General features: G+C 41.3%; 1 protein-coding gene across 2 annotated transcripts in view; it reads left to right on the top strand.

Moving 5' to 3' along the window:
• Positions 1–13469, top strand: part of PPP2R2D (protein phosphatase 2 regulatory subunit Bdelta) — a 37773-nt gene that overhangs the window by 14109 nt on the left and 10195 nt on the right. For both annotated transcript variants that reach the window (XM_048505691.1, XM_048505690.1), the window contains exons 3-6: positions 4517–4614; positions 5704–5869; positions 7679–7791; positions 13260–13437. In XM_048505691.1, the coding sequence (XP_048361648.1) occupies positions 4517–4614; positions 5704–5869; positions 7679–7791; positions 13260–13437 (555 nt within the window). The remainder of the gene's footprint in view (positions 1–4516; positions 4615–5703; positions 5870–7678; positions 7792–13259; positions 13438–13469) is intronic.

The following is a 13469-nucleotide window of genomic DNA, read 5'->3' as shown; positions in this document are numbered from 1 at the left end:
ACTACTGCTCCATGCTTGAAGGGTGGCGTTTTGGGGTGGAGAAGAGGCAGGAGGGCTTCTGTGGGCCTGTGGAGTAGTGGGTGCCAAGGCACCGCTGCTCCATCAGCTTGGCCAGGGTACTGGGGTTTGCTCCTGGGTCACAGGAAGGCAGCCAGTCAGGGATTGAAATGTTGCCCATCAGTAGCGACATCAAGAGTCCTGCTCAAGTGAGTCCTGCTCACCCATTGCTGGAAGGTTCATCATCATGACATTCCATCCCTTAGCCTTTTATTGGTTAGGATAGAATTCGTGGGTCTGAATAACCAGTGTTTTTCCTCTTCATTAAAGAGTAGTCAGTTATTTATTACTGTCATAGGCCAGCAGTAAAAAACATACTATCATAAAAATGTTTTCAGGAAACCATTATTTTAAAAATATACAAATAGCCGATTTATTTTACTAAATTAACACCGAAGCCACAATTGTCTAGTGGCTGCACAGAACCTAGTGACTCTATCTGTGGTTCCAGGCTTATTGTCAGCTAGAAGAAAGAAAGTATACCATTTTTACGATCTCCTATGGGGGTTCGGGGGATCAGAGTGTTGAATGCCTATCTCAAGTCATTATAGAAAGGGAAACATAGTAGAACATGCCCAACCATTTCAATTTCCCCACGTACACAAGTACATATGTGTTCACAAAATGGCACACTACACTATCTTCTAAAAGTGCAGAAGGAAGAGCATTAAGCCAAGCCAGAGTGAAAGCTTTCCTCTGTTTGGATATAAATAAATAAGCCAAATTGTTGTCTTTCCTTTGCCGGAAAACTATCAGAATTATGTGTCACATCACAGATTACTTTGTGGAGACATGTATGATTCTGTTGGCTCTAGCATCTATACCATTCAGTTCTGTAATAGAGTTCTTTAAGAGCTGTTGAGATGTTAAAGCTTCCTGCCTTTTAGCTATGATATCAACAATCAGAGTTTCGTTTTCTACTTCCCTTGTATTATCTGCTATTCCAATTGAAGAGCAGTAGATTGTAGTCCTTTGTAGGACCCTGCGACTTAATCTTAGGAGAATAGGTTTCATTCAGACAGCTAGATTCTTTTCAGCTCCCCAGATCAACCCTGACCAATTGGCTTAGGTTTATGTCAGTCTTGTTCACCCAAATGAACTCCAGTTCAGCAAGAAACATAGCCTGTCAAGCTATATTTTTTCACCCTCAGTTGAGAAAATTGATAGAATCACTACCTCCATGTTCCATTAATGGGATATCCTTGAATTGGCTAATTGTATCCTTGGTAGAAAGGAATTTTGTTCAGACAAAATAAGTCAGGCATTCCCACCTGATATGGGAGTGACTTCTGTTGGACATCCCATTCGCAGATGTTCTCTTCAGAATGAAACGGGACTTATCCCACACACAGTGAATGGCCAGAGGATCAATATTTATACTCTCAAATGGGTTCTGAGGTGGTATGAGTTAAGCTGGCAGTACAGTCAGAGACAAAGAATTAAATGCTTTTTCTGGGGATTCAACAAAAAGATATAGGCTTGATGAGTCGTCAGAACCCATGAAAATGCCTGGGGTATTCTTTTGATACTGACTGATTGCTGGTATAGGTGCAGGTAGGGTAAGTAATGGCTCTGCTAAGGTAGCTCTGTTGTGGAGCCAGGCATACCTCAGAAGAAGAGTTGGTTTTTATACCTTATTTTTTCTTATCCTTTAAAGAGTCTTGAAGCAGCTTACAATCACCTTCTCTTCCCCTCCCAACAACAGACACCTTGTGAGGTAGGTGGGGCTGAGTTCTGAGAGAACAGTGAGTGACCCAATGCCATCCAGCAGGGATCATTTGGAGGACTAAGAAATCAAATCCCATTCTCCAGATTAGAGGCCCTTTCTGCATGGGGCCAAAAACCGCGGCCCAGGGATGGAAAAATACCGGTTCCTGGGGTGCCATTTGCACAGGCGCCACTACTGCAACGCAGCAGCGCTGTCCTGTGCGGCCCCGAGCGGCACGAAGGCACTGCTTTCTACCTCCCTTCCCGAGGGAGGTTTTTGGAAAGCGCTGCCATTGTGTCGGCGCGGTGCGAACAGCACTGCGCCGAAGACGTCGCTTTCCCATCCCTCCCCCACTCACCTCATCCTCCAGCGTCAGTCTGGAGGGCTGCTGAGACCCGCCCACGCTGCCCTCCGACCCCTGGAGGTTGAAGGGCAGCATGAGAGGGTCCCTGCAGCTCTCCAGACTGACGCTGGAGGATGAGGTGAGTGGGAGGAACGCCGAAGAGTTTTGCGCCAGCCTCTGCTGGGGCTGCTCGCACACTCCTGTGCGAATGGCCCTCTCCCCTCCACCTGCATAATTTCTGCCGGTGGAGAGGCGCCCGGGCCAGAGTCTTCAGTTCCTAACCATTACACCACACTGGCCATAGGGAAAGTGCAGCAGCCAACTGCTTTTCAGCCCAGGCTTGATATGCAGGGTGGATCCCAAAACTCATTTAGAGGCATCCATTTTGTGGCAAGCAATACTTGCTCTTATGCCAGTGCCATTGTGGCACCCCTTAGCTGGAGGAAAGGTCCAACTGTTTAGAATTATGAAAGCAGGTCTGGAATCTTGGTGGAAGTTTTGTATGTTCTCAGGGAATGTGAATGGCAGGGGAAAGGTTCTGCACCCACCTCTGCCTCTTCTCTGCTAAGGCCCCTTTGCAATGCAGAAGGAGCCACTGAGTTTTCAATGCATGAAGCTGCAGTGCAAATTGCAGCTTGGCTCTGATTCTCCAACTAATTACATTAGTCCTCAGCTTGAACTTTTGAATGGCAAGCTTGTGAGGTCAGCAGCATCTGAATGTCTCTCGCTCACCTATGTAAGTCTTTTCTCATCGCCTCTTTCTCTTTACGATACTGAGATATCTAGAATGATATTTATAAGACTTTGTGTATTTTCTCATTGGATTGAGCTGTGACCAGGGATGTCATGTGTGAACAACTACAAAATTAAATGATAACGATTGACAGCATCTGTGTAGCAGGAATAGCCGCATCACCATGGGTAAAAGCAAGGGGTGAACAGCTAGCAGCATACTAAGCAGAGTTTCCAAGGTCTGCATTATTTTTCCATAGCTTTCATGTGATAAAGATGTGTGCAACTTAGAGCTGCTTCACAAGCATCAACCAGTAAATACATGGCTGTATTGCTGGAATGCAGTGCCTTACTATTCTTGGTTCCTTTGCCTATCACAATTAAATGAATCATATAAATCGTTGGATGACATGCACTCTACCTTGCTTAAAATCTACCCTATTTCTTTATGACCCATTTCAGCTATTACAATAAAATGTTCTTTTTATCATAATATTCATTTTGCTTAAGTAGCAAAGACAAATAATAATAATAATAATCTAATAATTAATCAACATAAAATTGTTCTATTCTGCAGTCAGATAGTTGACTGGAATGGGTTGCAGGGACCATATAACTTTTCCCATGTACACTGCCTCCCAGTTTACCTCCAGGCCCAATTCATGGTACTAGTATAAACCTTTAAAGCCTTATATGGCTGGCGGTGAGCATGCCTTCTCCCTTCTGCCTTCTCCCATATGAACCTACCTGCCCTCTCCAGTCATCTTTAAAGGCCTTGCTTCATTTGCAGTTGCCATCCGAGGTAGGATGGGTGGCATCCCAAGAAATAGCCTTCTCAGTCATGGCCCAAAAACTTTGAAACTCCCTCTCCAGGGTGAGTAATTTGTCTCCCTCTACCATTATATTCCACTAGAGGCTGAAGATATTTTTATTTTGTTTGGCATACCGCCAGTGAACTTCTATTGGCCCTCCTCTGTGGTGTTGTATATGTACCGGTATATGTTTTATTGTATTGTTAAATATTTATTTTAAGTGCTGTTTTAATGCCTTGATGTTCGCCATCATGGGAAACCTATTTGGGTGGGAAGGCTGCATATAAATGTTTTAAATAAAGCAGTTCACTCCCTGCAAAATGGACTTAATGATCTGGGGAGATCTTTTCCTGCGTTATGCTTTCAAAAGATGTTTACAATATGTTTAGATAGGGAAGGCAAGAAGGAAGTATTATCTTCATGTATGTGGCTATGATGAAATGAAAATGGCATCTTCATCCAGGGGAGAGATTTCTGCAAGATTTTTTCCATCAATATTGGATTTCACAGCAGTTCAGAAAATTAACGGTGCAGTCCTTTGCATATTTACTACATAGTAAATACCACTGTGTTCAGTGGAACTCACTCCCAGGAAAGTAGGCATAGGACTACAGCCCAAAAAATGTTTCTGAACATTGGAGAGTAAAAAGTACAATTGTTTTGGTACTTTAATAATGATATTATATTATTTTTCAACTGCTAGCCTTTGTTTTAAAAAGTAGTGATCAGTGTTAAAGGTAAGGTACAAGTTGATTCTTAAAATTGCATCCTTTCTGGGCGTTTATAGTTCAGTTATGATAAATCTTAAAGTTCACCTTATGCATTCCAATACTAATCCTGATGGTCTCTGTTTTATGTTTACAGCTGACATTATCTCAACAGTTGAATTTAATTACTCTGGAGATCTTCTTGCAACAGGAGACAAAGGTGGCAGAGTGGTTATATTTCAAAGGGAACCAGAGGTCAGTTCCATTCAGAACAACGAAAGTGGGTTATTAAAACTGCTTTGCTACATGTTTGTTAAAAGAAAGCGACATTATACCTTCATATCACCGAATTTAATTAGATCCATTATGTGATCTTGCATAATTTTTAGTCTATTCTGTTATATTGAATTTGATCCATAACTGAAGTTCTTGGCAAATCAAGTAATAGGGTTTTTTTTCCTCTAGAAATTCCGTCACAATCACTTTTCAGGCTACTGTGAGCATTCACCTTTTTAAACTGATAGGATCTATAAAAGATGTCTGCTTCATTCATAAACAAGCTTGGAACATGTAGAGAAAAATCTTTCTGTTATCTTTTAACCTTTCTGGTAAATCATGTAACTAATGATTAAGAGATGTTAAGAAATGACTTATTCTTAGGTAATCTTGAGTATGCATCCTTAGTGTTGAATAGTGGACCAAGAAAACTGCTTTCCCCTTTTTATAAACAGAGTACCATGTCAGTGGGTAGAAGTGCAAGTATACTATACCATTGTAGGCAGATGTACATGCTGTGAGAACAGACATAACATGCAACAGTGTATGTATTTTTCCCTATTTGTAAGTGGTTATTTGTGTAGGGAATATATCACAGGAAATAGATTTTATAAAGAGAGGGAAATACGGGCTTATAGAAAGTAATAGACATAATTTCTTTAGTAAAAAGCAGCAGGTACAAAGATAGTAGAGGTGTTTACTTTTGATTTGTTGAAAACAATGAACCACAGTCAAAAGACATGTTCAGATTATCTTGAACATTGTATGGTTGAAAGGTGAATTGTAGGCATTTTAAATAATTTGATGGGCCCAGAGGGTCCTGTGAGTCCTTTTAAGAGAAAGCTGTTTCCGCCTTCTTTACACTGTACTTATTCTTGTGTTATAGTGGCCAAGAGAATGAGCTGCTACCTAGAAGGGCCTCAGGTCAAATCTTACCTTTGCCATGAACACATAGTACATTTGAAAATTACATGATACTATTGGTTGATAATGCTTTGACATATCTTGTTGGTACACACACACTACTTCACCACCACTTTCCACTCGTACTGTTTTGCTTCCTTGCAGAATAAAAGCCGTCCTCATTCAAGGGGAGAGTATAATGTTTACAGTACCTTTCAAAGTCATGAACCTGAGTTTGACTACTTGAAAAGTCTAGAAATTGAGGAAAAGATTAATAAAATTAGGTGGTTACCGCAACAAAATGCTGCTCACTTCTTATTATCTACAAACGGTAAGGAAATTTATACATTTTTGATAAGAAATTTATATATATATGTAATGATTAGATACACGTATCAGGCAGTCCCATCCAGATGGGTAGGGGGCTGAGCGTACACAAGGAGCGGCATCAACATTTTTGCTCCCCCTCCCCCACTACAAAGGGGCAGCCCCACTGGGGCAGAGAGCACATGCTCAGCAGCAGGCTGCCCCTCAGATCCATGGTGGGTGAATCCAGATGTCTGGGCTGCCGTGGAGCTGTGCTGGCATTCGACTCTGCGCCCAATTGCACCACAGCCCCGGCCCTGGACTTATGCCACCCTTTTGAGTGGAACAAGTCTGTTGGGCCCCATGGAGGGCTTTCTGATGGTGGGAAGGATTTTTTCTTTTTTTTTTAATTCCTCCCTGCGCCTCTGGAAAGCCTGTTGAAGGCAGCACAGCGCCATCTTTGCCACACCACCTCCACCCACTGCAGCAATCTGGATTGTGCTCTTAGTGCTTCATACATAGTACATAATTTCTAATATAATGCTTCGGCATGTCTTGCATTTTTACTTTATTTTTGTAGAAACTGATGATTTGCACAACAGAAGCAAGAAGACATGGCATTTTTTTCACATTACATATTATGAAGTATATGATCTTCTGCATTACATATTATGAAGTGTATGCTTTACTACTTATGTTCTTATACCTCTCAAGGAGGCTGTTGTATACTACCAAATTGAAAACTCCCTAGCGAAGAAAAGAATCTTGCTTTCCATAATAGAAGCAGTCTTGTACAGTGCTGTACTCTTTTCACAAAAAGATGACAGTAAATGTGTATAATAATTCATAATTTCCTACTTCTTTGTAGTAGGATGCTCTATGGGGGTCCTAGGGCCTAATTTATCCTGTAATCACATCCTAATCTCAAATTAAAATTGGACAGTTGTGAACATATTTTTCGATAAAGGTAGAATTTTGCATTACTAAACAGTTATATCTGAATAAGGCCCAGGTACTTGAAAATTCCAGTTTGCTGAATGCTTGAGTAGTACATAAGCCAACATTAATTATTTAAGGTTTGATAGTGCATTTTGCTGAACGGGCGCTTTCACCCAAACAAGATAACGTTATAGTACTAGAGAAACTGCAGGTTTACTATACCTGCAATCTTTTCCTGGAAATCATCCCCATTGCATAAAACGGGACTTATTTCTGAATAGACCCTCTTTAGGATTATTCTCTTTGTATCTCAGTTCCTCATTACTGTTAAAAGTTTCTAAAGAATCCTCTGTTTCTTTACTGATCTTGGTTCATATGAAAAGTTTCCCACGAGCTTATCTAACAGTAATGTCAATTTGAGTATTTATCTAGCAAAACTAATGTTCCTTCTGTTATTTTGTGACTGTGCAAATTAATTTTTAAATATTTGCTGAAAGAAAAACAAACATAGAAAGCTTGCCTTTATAGTAAAGCCATATTTTGTGTATAAGTGGCACATAATTCGGAGAGCATATTTTGGTGTTAATATGATAGACTAGCTGAAGAAACGTGGTCAAAGAATCTTATATTATTAAAGTTCAGAATAGAAACAAATTTTCAAAATTAGCATGTTCCTTGGGCTTTATCTGTCTAATTTAGTACGTTTTTCAGAATTCTTCATGCAAGCTTTAACTGTGTTATGCATCATACTTTCGTTAAAAATGTTTCCAGAGGACATGTTTTATAGTTCACGTGAAAAAGAAGTCTTAATCCCTTACAAAAAAGGCATATTTTAAAACACTGAAACACAAGCTTACTATTGTAAAAAAAAAATCAAATGTCTTTTTCCTTTTAGATAAAACTATTAAATTATGGAAAATCAGTGAAAGGGATAAGAGAGCCGAAGGTTATAACTTGAAAGATGAAGATGGACGACTTCGGGATCCATTTAGAATCACAGCATTAAGGGTATCTTGCTATCCTTATCTAGAACCAATGAAATCTAAGTAACCTGTTATTCTGCTGTTGTATTATATAAATGGGGAAATGCAGTAGGGGTTTAAATGTTAGAAAGCTTCCGTGATCTATTTAAAAGCTTTCAAATTTATAATCTTTAAAATAGTTGCCACTTGTTCTGCCCGATCCAGAAGGGAGTTGATTTATGGCGACTGGACATGGCCCAGCTCTGCCACTTCCAGAGAGGTTCCTGATGGAGCACACTGCAAGAAAAGAGAGAAAACCCCAGAAAAACTTCTGATGACGCTGCAAGCTCCCCATACAACCTAATGGGAATGTGCCTGCCTTTTTGTTAGCATTTACACCAGCAAAAGTTGGCTGAAAGCCCTCAGGAAGCTGACTAAAATCAGCTCCACCCCTGGGAATGTCCCCATTGGTACCAGTGTAGGCTTCTGTGCAGAAGGAGCACTGGCGCAATGCAGCATTTGCACCTGGGCAGCGCATAGTGATGCATAAGTGGTCCTGATACTGGCCTAGATATCACTTACTCCATGTAGAGTGGCATTTATGCTGGTGACGTGTGACAGTCGTTCCACAGCCCTTTAACCTTGCCTTCTGGATTGGTCATGTTCCCCATTCCAAGAAGTTAATCAGACCTGCCAGGTAAGATAGCAAAGAGTAAGCCTAAACTTAAAAAGAAAGATGGGGTGATCTATAAGCAACCAGTATCAGCTGTGGAATTGGAGAGTGGTGTGGGAGGGGAAGTAGTGATTTCACTGCCTCAGACCCCATCATTACCACCTGTGATTTCTTTATCTGATAGGGAAGTGGACCCAAGACAGGACTTCAGAGAGTCGCAACAACCATTATGTGACAGTCTAATTTTCTTCTTGGGCTGTTGCATTATTTCATGTGCCTGCTTTTGTATAGGAGTGGGCTGACTTTTCACAGTCCATTCCTTTGTCAGATCCCATATGGTTGGGAAAGAGATCAGCATCAGCTGTCATGTCTACTGATCATACATCTCCTGTGGACCTGATGTTTGAGTCCAATGAAGACTAGAGTGTTCCCAGTTATGATATGCTATCGGTCCATGTCCTGGTGAGAAGGTGGTTGAGATCCCTGTGATGTCACCGTCAGAGGATCTCAAGTTGTATGCTGAACAGATATTTTGAATGGCAAAGGCTTTAAACTTTGGTGTGTCCACAACTTCACATAAGCCTCAGGACAAGATTCTGTGTCATCTGTATGCAGATTGTCCTGTCGTAATTGCATTCCCAATGCTTGAGGGATTTTTAGAGATGCTTCATGTGATGTAAAGCAGACCTGTATCAGAATCAGCAATATCTGTAGAGTTAAGTAGGATAATTGTAGTTTCTTAGGTACACATCTACCACCATCCTCTTTAATAACAGAGGAAATGCAATCTAGGGATAAACAGCAGTATCATACAGTCCTGGTGGATCAGGAAGGGAGGAAGGTGGATGCTTTGGGGAAGAAGTTTAACTTAAGAATAGCCAATTATATGGCTATAATGGCTGCATACCAGCTTTTAATATGGGAGAAGATAGCTCTCATTTGGATGTCCTTTCGGAAGAGAATAAGTCTATGGTACAGCTTCTGCATGCGGAAGAAATTAGATTACTGATACGTAAACAACAGATAGGGACTAATTTTAACTGTGGAAGCACACTGCTCTTCCACCAAAGCACTACTGAGTAGACTTAGATCTTTTTGTAGGAAAGGGTATAGGAGTGATATCGTCTGCACCTCAAGCTTATAGTCAGCAGTCTTTACGCTAGCATTCCTGGCCGCCTTTTCAGAGGGAGCAATAATCTACCTCGTAGCTTGTTCAGAGTATCCTGGGGATGCCCGTCATAGTTTGGTATAGGAGTGATATCTTCTGCACCTCAAGCTTTTAGGCAGCAGTGTTTACTCTGGCATTCCTGGCCTCCTTTTCAGAGGGAGCAATAATCTACCTCATAGCTTGTCCAGAGTATCCTGGGGATGCCCGTCATAGTTTGGAAGATGGAAGTTATCCTCCAGGTACAAGGGTGACCAAGGACATGGTTGGAAGGAGACCCAAAGTCTGGGCACATCAGTGTTCTGACTGCACCAGAGTATAGGGATTAAGTTTTTTTTTTTAAGTAACCAGGTTACTATGAGAGTTGGCAGGAAATAATCAATGATTCCTGAGCTCTTGCAATTGTAAAACCATGGTTGTGTTAGAACTGGTATCTTTGCCACCAACCTGGGTAGTGAGTAAAGCAGTGAATAATGGTTACCTCAGTTAGAGGATGAGGTTCAACTACTGTTGCACGAGGGAGCATTGCACGAGGAAGGTGATTGATCCTGATGCTCCTACAACTTATTATTCCAGATTTTTTTTGGTAGAGAAAAAATATGGTAACAATATATCAGTTTTGGATTTAAGAGGTCGGAATAAGTATATAGATGTTGTAAAGTTCCATGTTGTAACCAGCAGTTTTACAGATGTTAAATAATTATTTGTAGTTTCCACTTCTGGATTTGAGGGATGCTTATTTTCATGTCACTATGCATGAAGACAATAGGAAGTTTCTCAGCTTCAAACATGTAAGAAAGGTATTTCAATACACAGTGTTGCCTTTTTGGTTGGCAGTAACTGCATGGGTTTTCACGAAGTATATGGCACCTATGTTAAGGTTTCTGCAATTACCAAGTTGCAGTATATATTTGGGCAACTGGTTGATTGTTGTGTCCTCTGAAGAGTAACTTACAAGCAATATTGCCACTGTTGTTCATCAGTATGTGGGCAGTAGGTTTACTCATTAATTGGAGAAATCTAAATTGGAACCCTATCAGGTGGGATAATTTATTGGAGTGGCTTTACACTGTATACCAGGGAAGTGTTTTCTGCCTCAATAGCAGGGTATTAGGATCGTGCACATGGTTCATGTCTAATTGGTTTCAGGAAGCAAAGGCAATTCAGTGTATGTTGGGATTGCTGGCTTCAATGAAATTTGAGTTATTTACACTTAACAACATGGTGAATTCCACCCAGGAGCAGCAGTTCTTGGCAGAGGTACAGCAAATCTTAGTACAGACTAGGGAAGTCTATGGGGTGCTCATATAAGTGGCTTCACTGCTCATGATGGTTGGAGGCTAGGGGAATTTCTCAGACAGATATTACTTTCCCACATGTGTTTGTAGGTGAGTTTGGTAGTTTTATCTGTGTTCACCTGGCGGCTATTTCAGCTTTTCATCACACAGGGGAAATCTTTGTTCTCCCATAGTTTGACAAAGAAGTTTCTTAAAGGGGCCGACTAACGTGTACCCACCCATACCAGTTTTAGTGCCTCAGTGGTCTCTATCATTAGTACCACCCATTTGATGTCCAAGCCTTCGAGGCTCTAGCTACAATGCCTATATGTCAGTGAAAGTAAGCTTTTTGGTGGAGATCACGTCAGCAAAGAGGGTCAGTAAGTTGGCAGCACTATGTATGGAACGTCCATTCTTGAAAATATTTGAGGAAAGCGCAGTGTTGAGACCTAGTTTAAACTTTCTTCATAAGGTTGTATCTTGATCTGACAGAAATTATCTTGCCCATGTTTTTCCTTGCACCAGCTTTGGAAGTTTAGATGTTATTGTTTTCTTTTCATAGAACTAAGAATTTTAGGAAACATAACTTTTTATTACATTTTCAGGCCCTTCCAAAGGGAAGAGAGTCTTGTCTCAGACACTGTCCTGTTGGATTATGTCCACAGTAAAGCTTTGTTACAAGGTGGCTGGCATTCCATGACCTTTAGTGGTACTTGCACATTTGACAGAACACAGGTATCTTCTGCAGCTTTCCTTAGAGGAATGCCTATTCAGGTGATGTGTAGGGCAGTGATGTAGTCATTTGCAGACACATTTGTAAGACATGATATGCTTGACCTGCAAGCTTGATATGCTTGACCTACAAGCAAATGGAGAAGTAGCAGTTGGAAAGCAGTTGGAAAGTGTTCTGCTGAATGGCTGCAGAGAACTTCTCTCACTACCTTGGTAAGCAGCTTGCTAGAATTCCAATGTGGAATTCCACTGTTGAATTACACAGAAGACAAAAGATGGAAACAGGATTCTGTGAAGGCACAAATTGCCTCCCACCTGCCCCACTATGGGATCACTTGGTTGAACTGACTTGTGGCAGCTCAGGTGGAACTGAGGGAGTGGGTGCACCATGATTCCAGCGTCGGTTAGTGCACCCCATAATGTTGTGAAGTTCAGGACCTTGCTGTTTGCAGGCCTGCATGTGTGCAGTCCCAATGGGTGCCTGCAAAGAAGACCTCGGTGAACATCAGTAACAGATAACTTTGATCCCCATTCCAGACTTGAAGTTTGCAGGCACTTGTAGTGTGCATTGGTCCTATCATGAAAAGACTCTTTACCCTCTTCCCACTGGATGTGGTGCTTGAAACACATTGTAGAATTAATGACATTCTACTGTGTTTCCCCGAAAATAAGACAGTGTCTTATATTAATTTTTGCTCCCAAAGATACGCTTTGTCTTATTTTCAGGGGATGTCTTATTTTTCTGTGTTCTGTTCGTCGGGCATGCTTCCAAACAAAAACTTTGCTACGTCTTACTTTCGGGGGATGCCTCATATTTCGCACTTCAGCAAAACCTCTACTACATCTTATTTTCAGGGGATGTCTAATATTCGGGGAAACAGGGTAGCAGCAACATCTGTTGTACAAATACAGCAGCTTGTAGAAAACTGTTGGTGGGTTAATGGCGCTCACCGGTGGGGGGGGGGCGGGAGCGACCCCTGCTGCCTTTCCTCACCCCTTGGCCCCATGCCACCATCTCCCTCCTCCTCTGCCAGGATGCCTGTATTGTCATGCAACAGTTAACGGCGCAGTTGCTGCAACCAGCAGTAGCAATCCTCCCATGGGGAGCAGCCAACGTCTACTTCTCTTCAGGCAACTGCAGACAGTACAGTGACTGTAATTATTCAGCAGTGGGGGAGAAGAGTGAGTGCACTATTGGCTGGAAGCAAGTCATTGCCACCATGGCTAGGCGTTTATATGATTGGATTATGATCAGTGTAACGGCAGCTTATAAGGGAAAAAGTTTTTAGCAACATCTCTGTGGCAGTTGAAATATTTTCAGTCTTTTACAACTCAGAAGTGAAAGCTAGTTGACTTTTGGAAAGATGTGGCAGTCTTGCAAATGGCTAATGATGCTTTGGAGAGACTTGGCTTTCTTACTGTTAAAATCTTCTTGGTCTGTTGCTGTAGTCTGTGATATAGTATATTTGATAGGGCTAACCTGACTATTTACTGCTGCATTAACAAATTCATCATCCTGAAAACTTGTGATGCCTTCAGTACAACTCTACACTAAATTTACACTCTGTTTCAAGAGTCATAAATTACCAGCAACTGCTGTAACTTTTTAATTACGTTATCTGATGAAATAAACACTGAAGCAAACTTGTTATTTTCTCCATTTCTAGGTGCCAATCTTGAAACCCATGGACCTAATGGTAGAAGCAAGTCCTCGAAGGATATTTGCAAATGCACACACGTATCACATAAACTCTATTTCAGTTAATAGTGATCATGAAACATACCTTTCTGCAGATGACCTAAGAATCAACCTGTGGCATTTAGAAATCACAGATAGAAGTTTTAGTATCCTTTTTGCTATGTTACCCTTTTATCAC

The sequence above is a fragment of the Sphaerodactylus townsendi genome, linkage group LG08, assembly GCF_021028975.2.
Source record: "Sphaerodactylus townsendi isolate TG3544 linkage group LG08, MPM_Stown_v2.3, whole genome shotgun sequence".
Taxonomy (NCBI): domain Eukaryota; kingdom Metazoa; phylum Chordata; class Lepidosauria; order Squamata; family Sphaerodactylidae; genus Sphaerodactylus; species Sphaerodactylus townsendi.
Note: the sequence above shows the minus strand (reverse complement) of the source record. Positions and strands in the feature narration are given on the sequence as shown.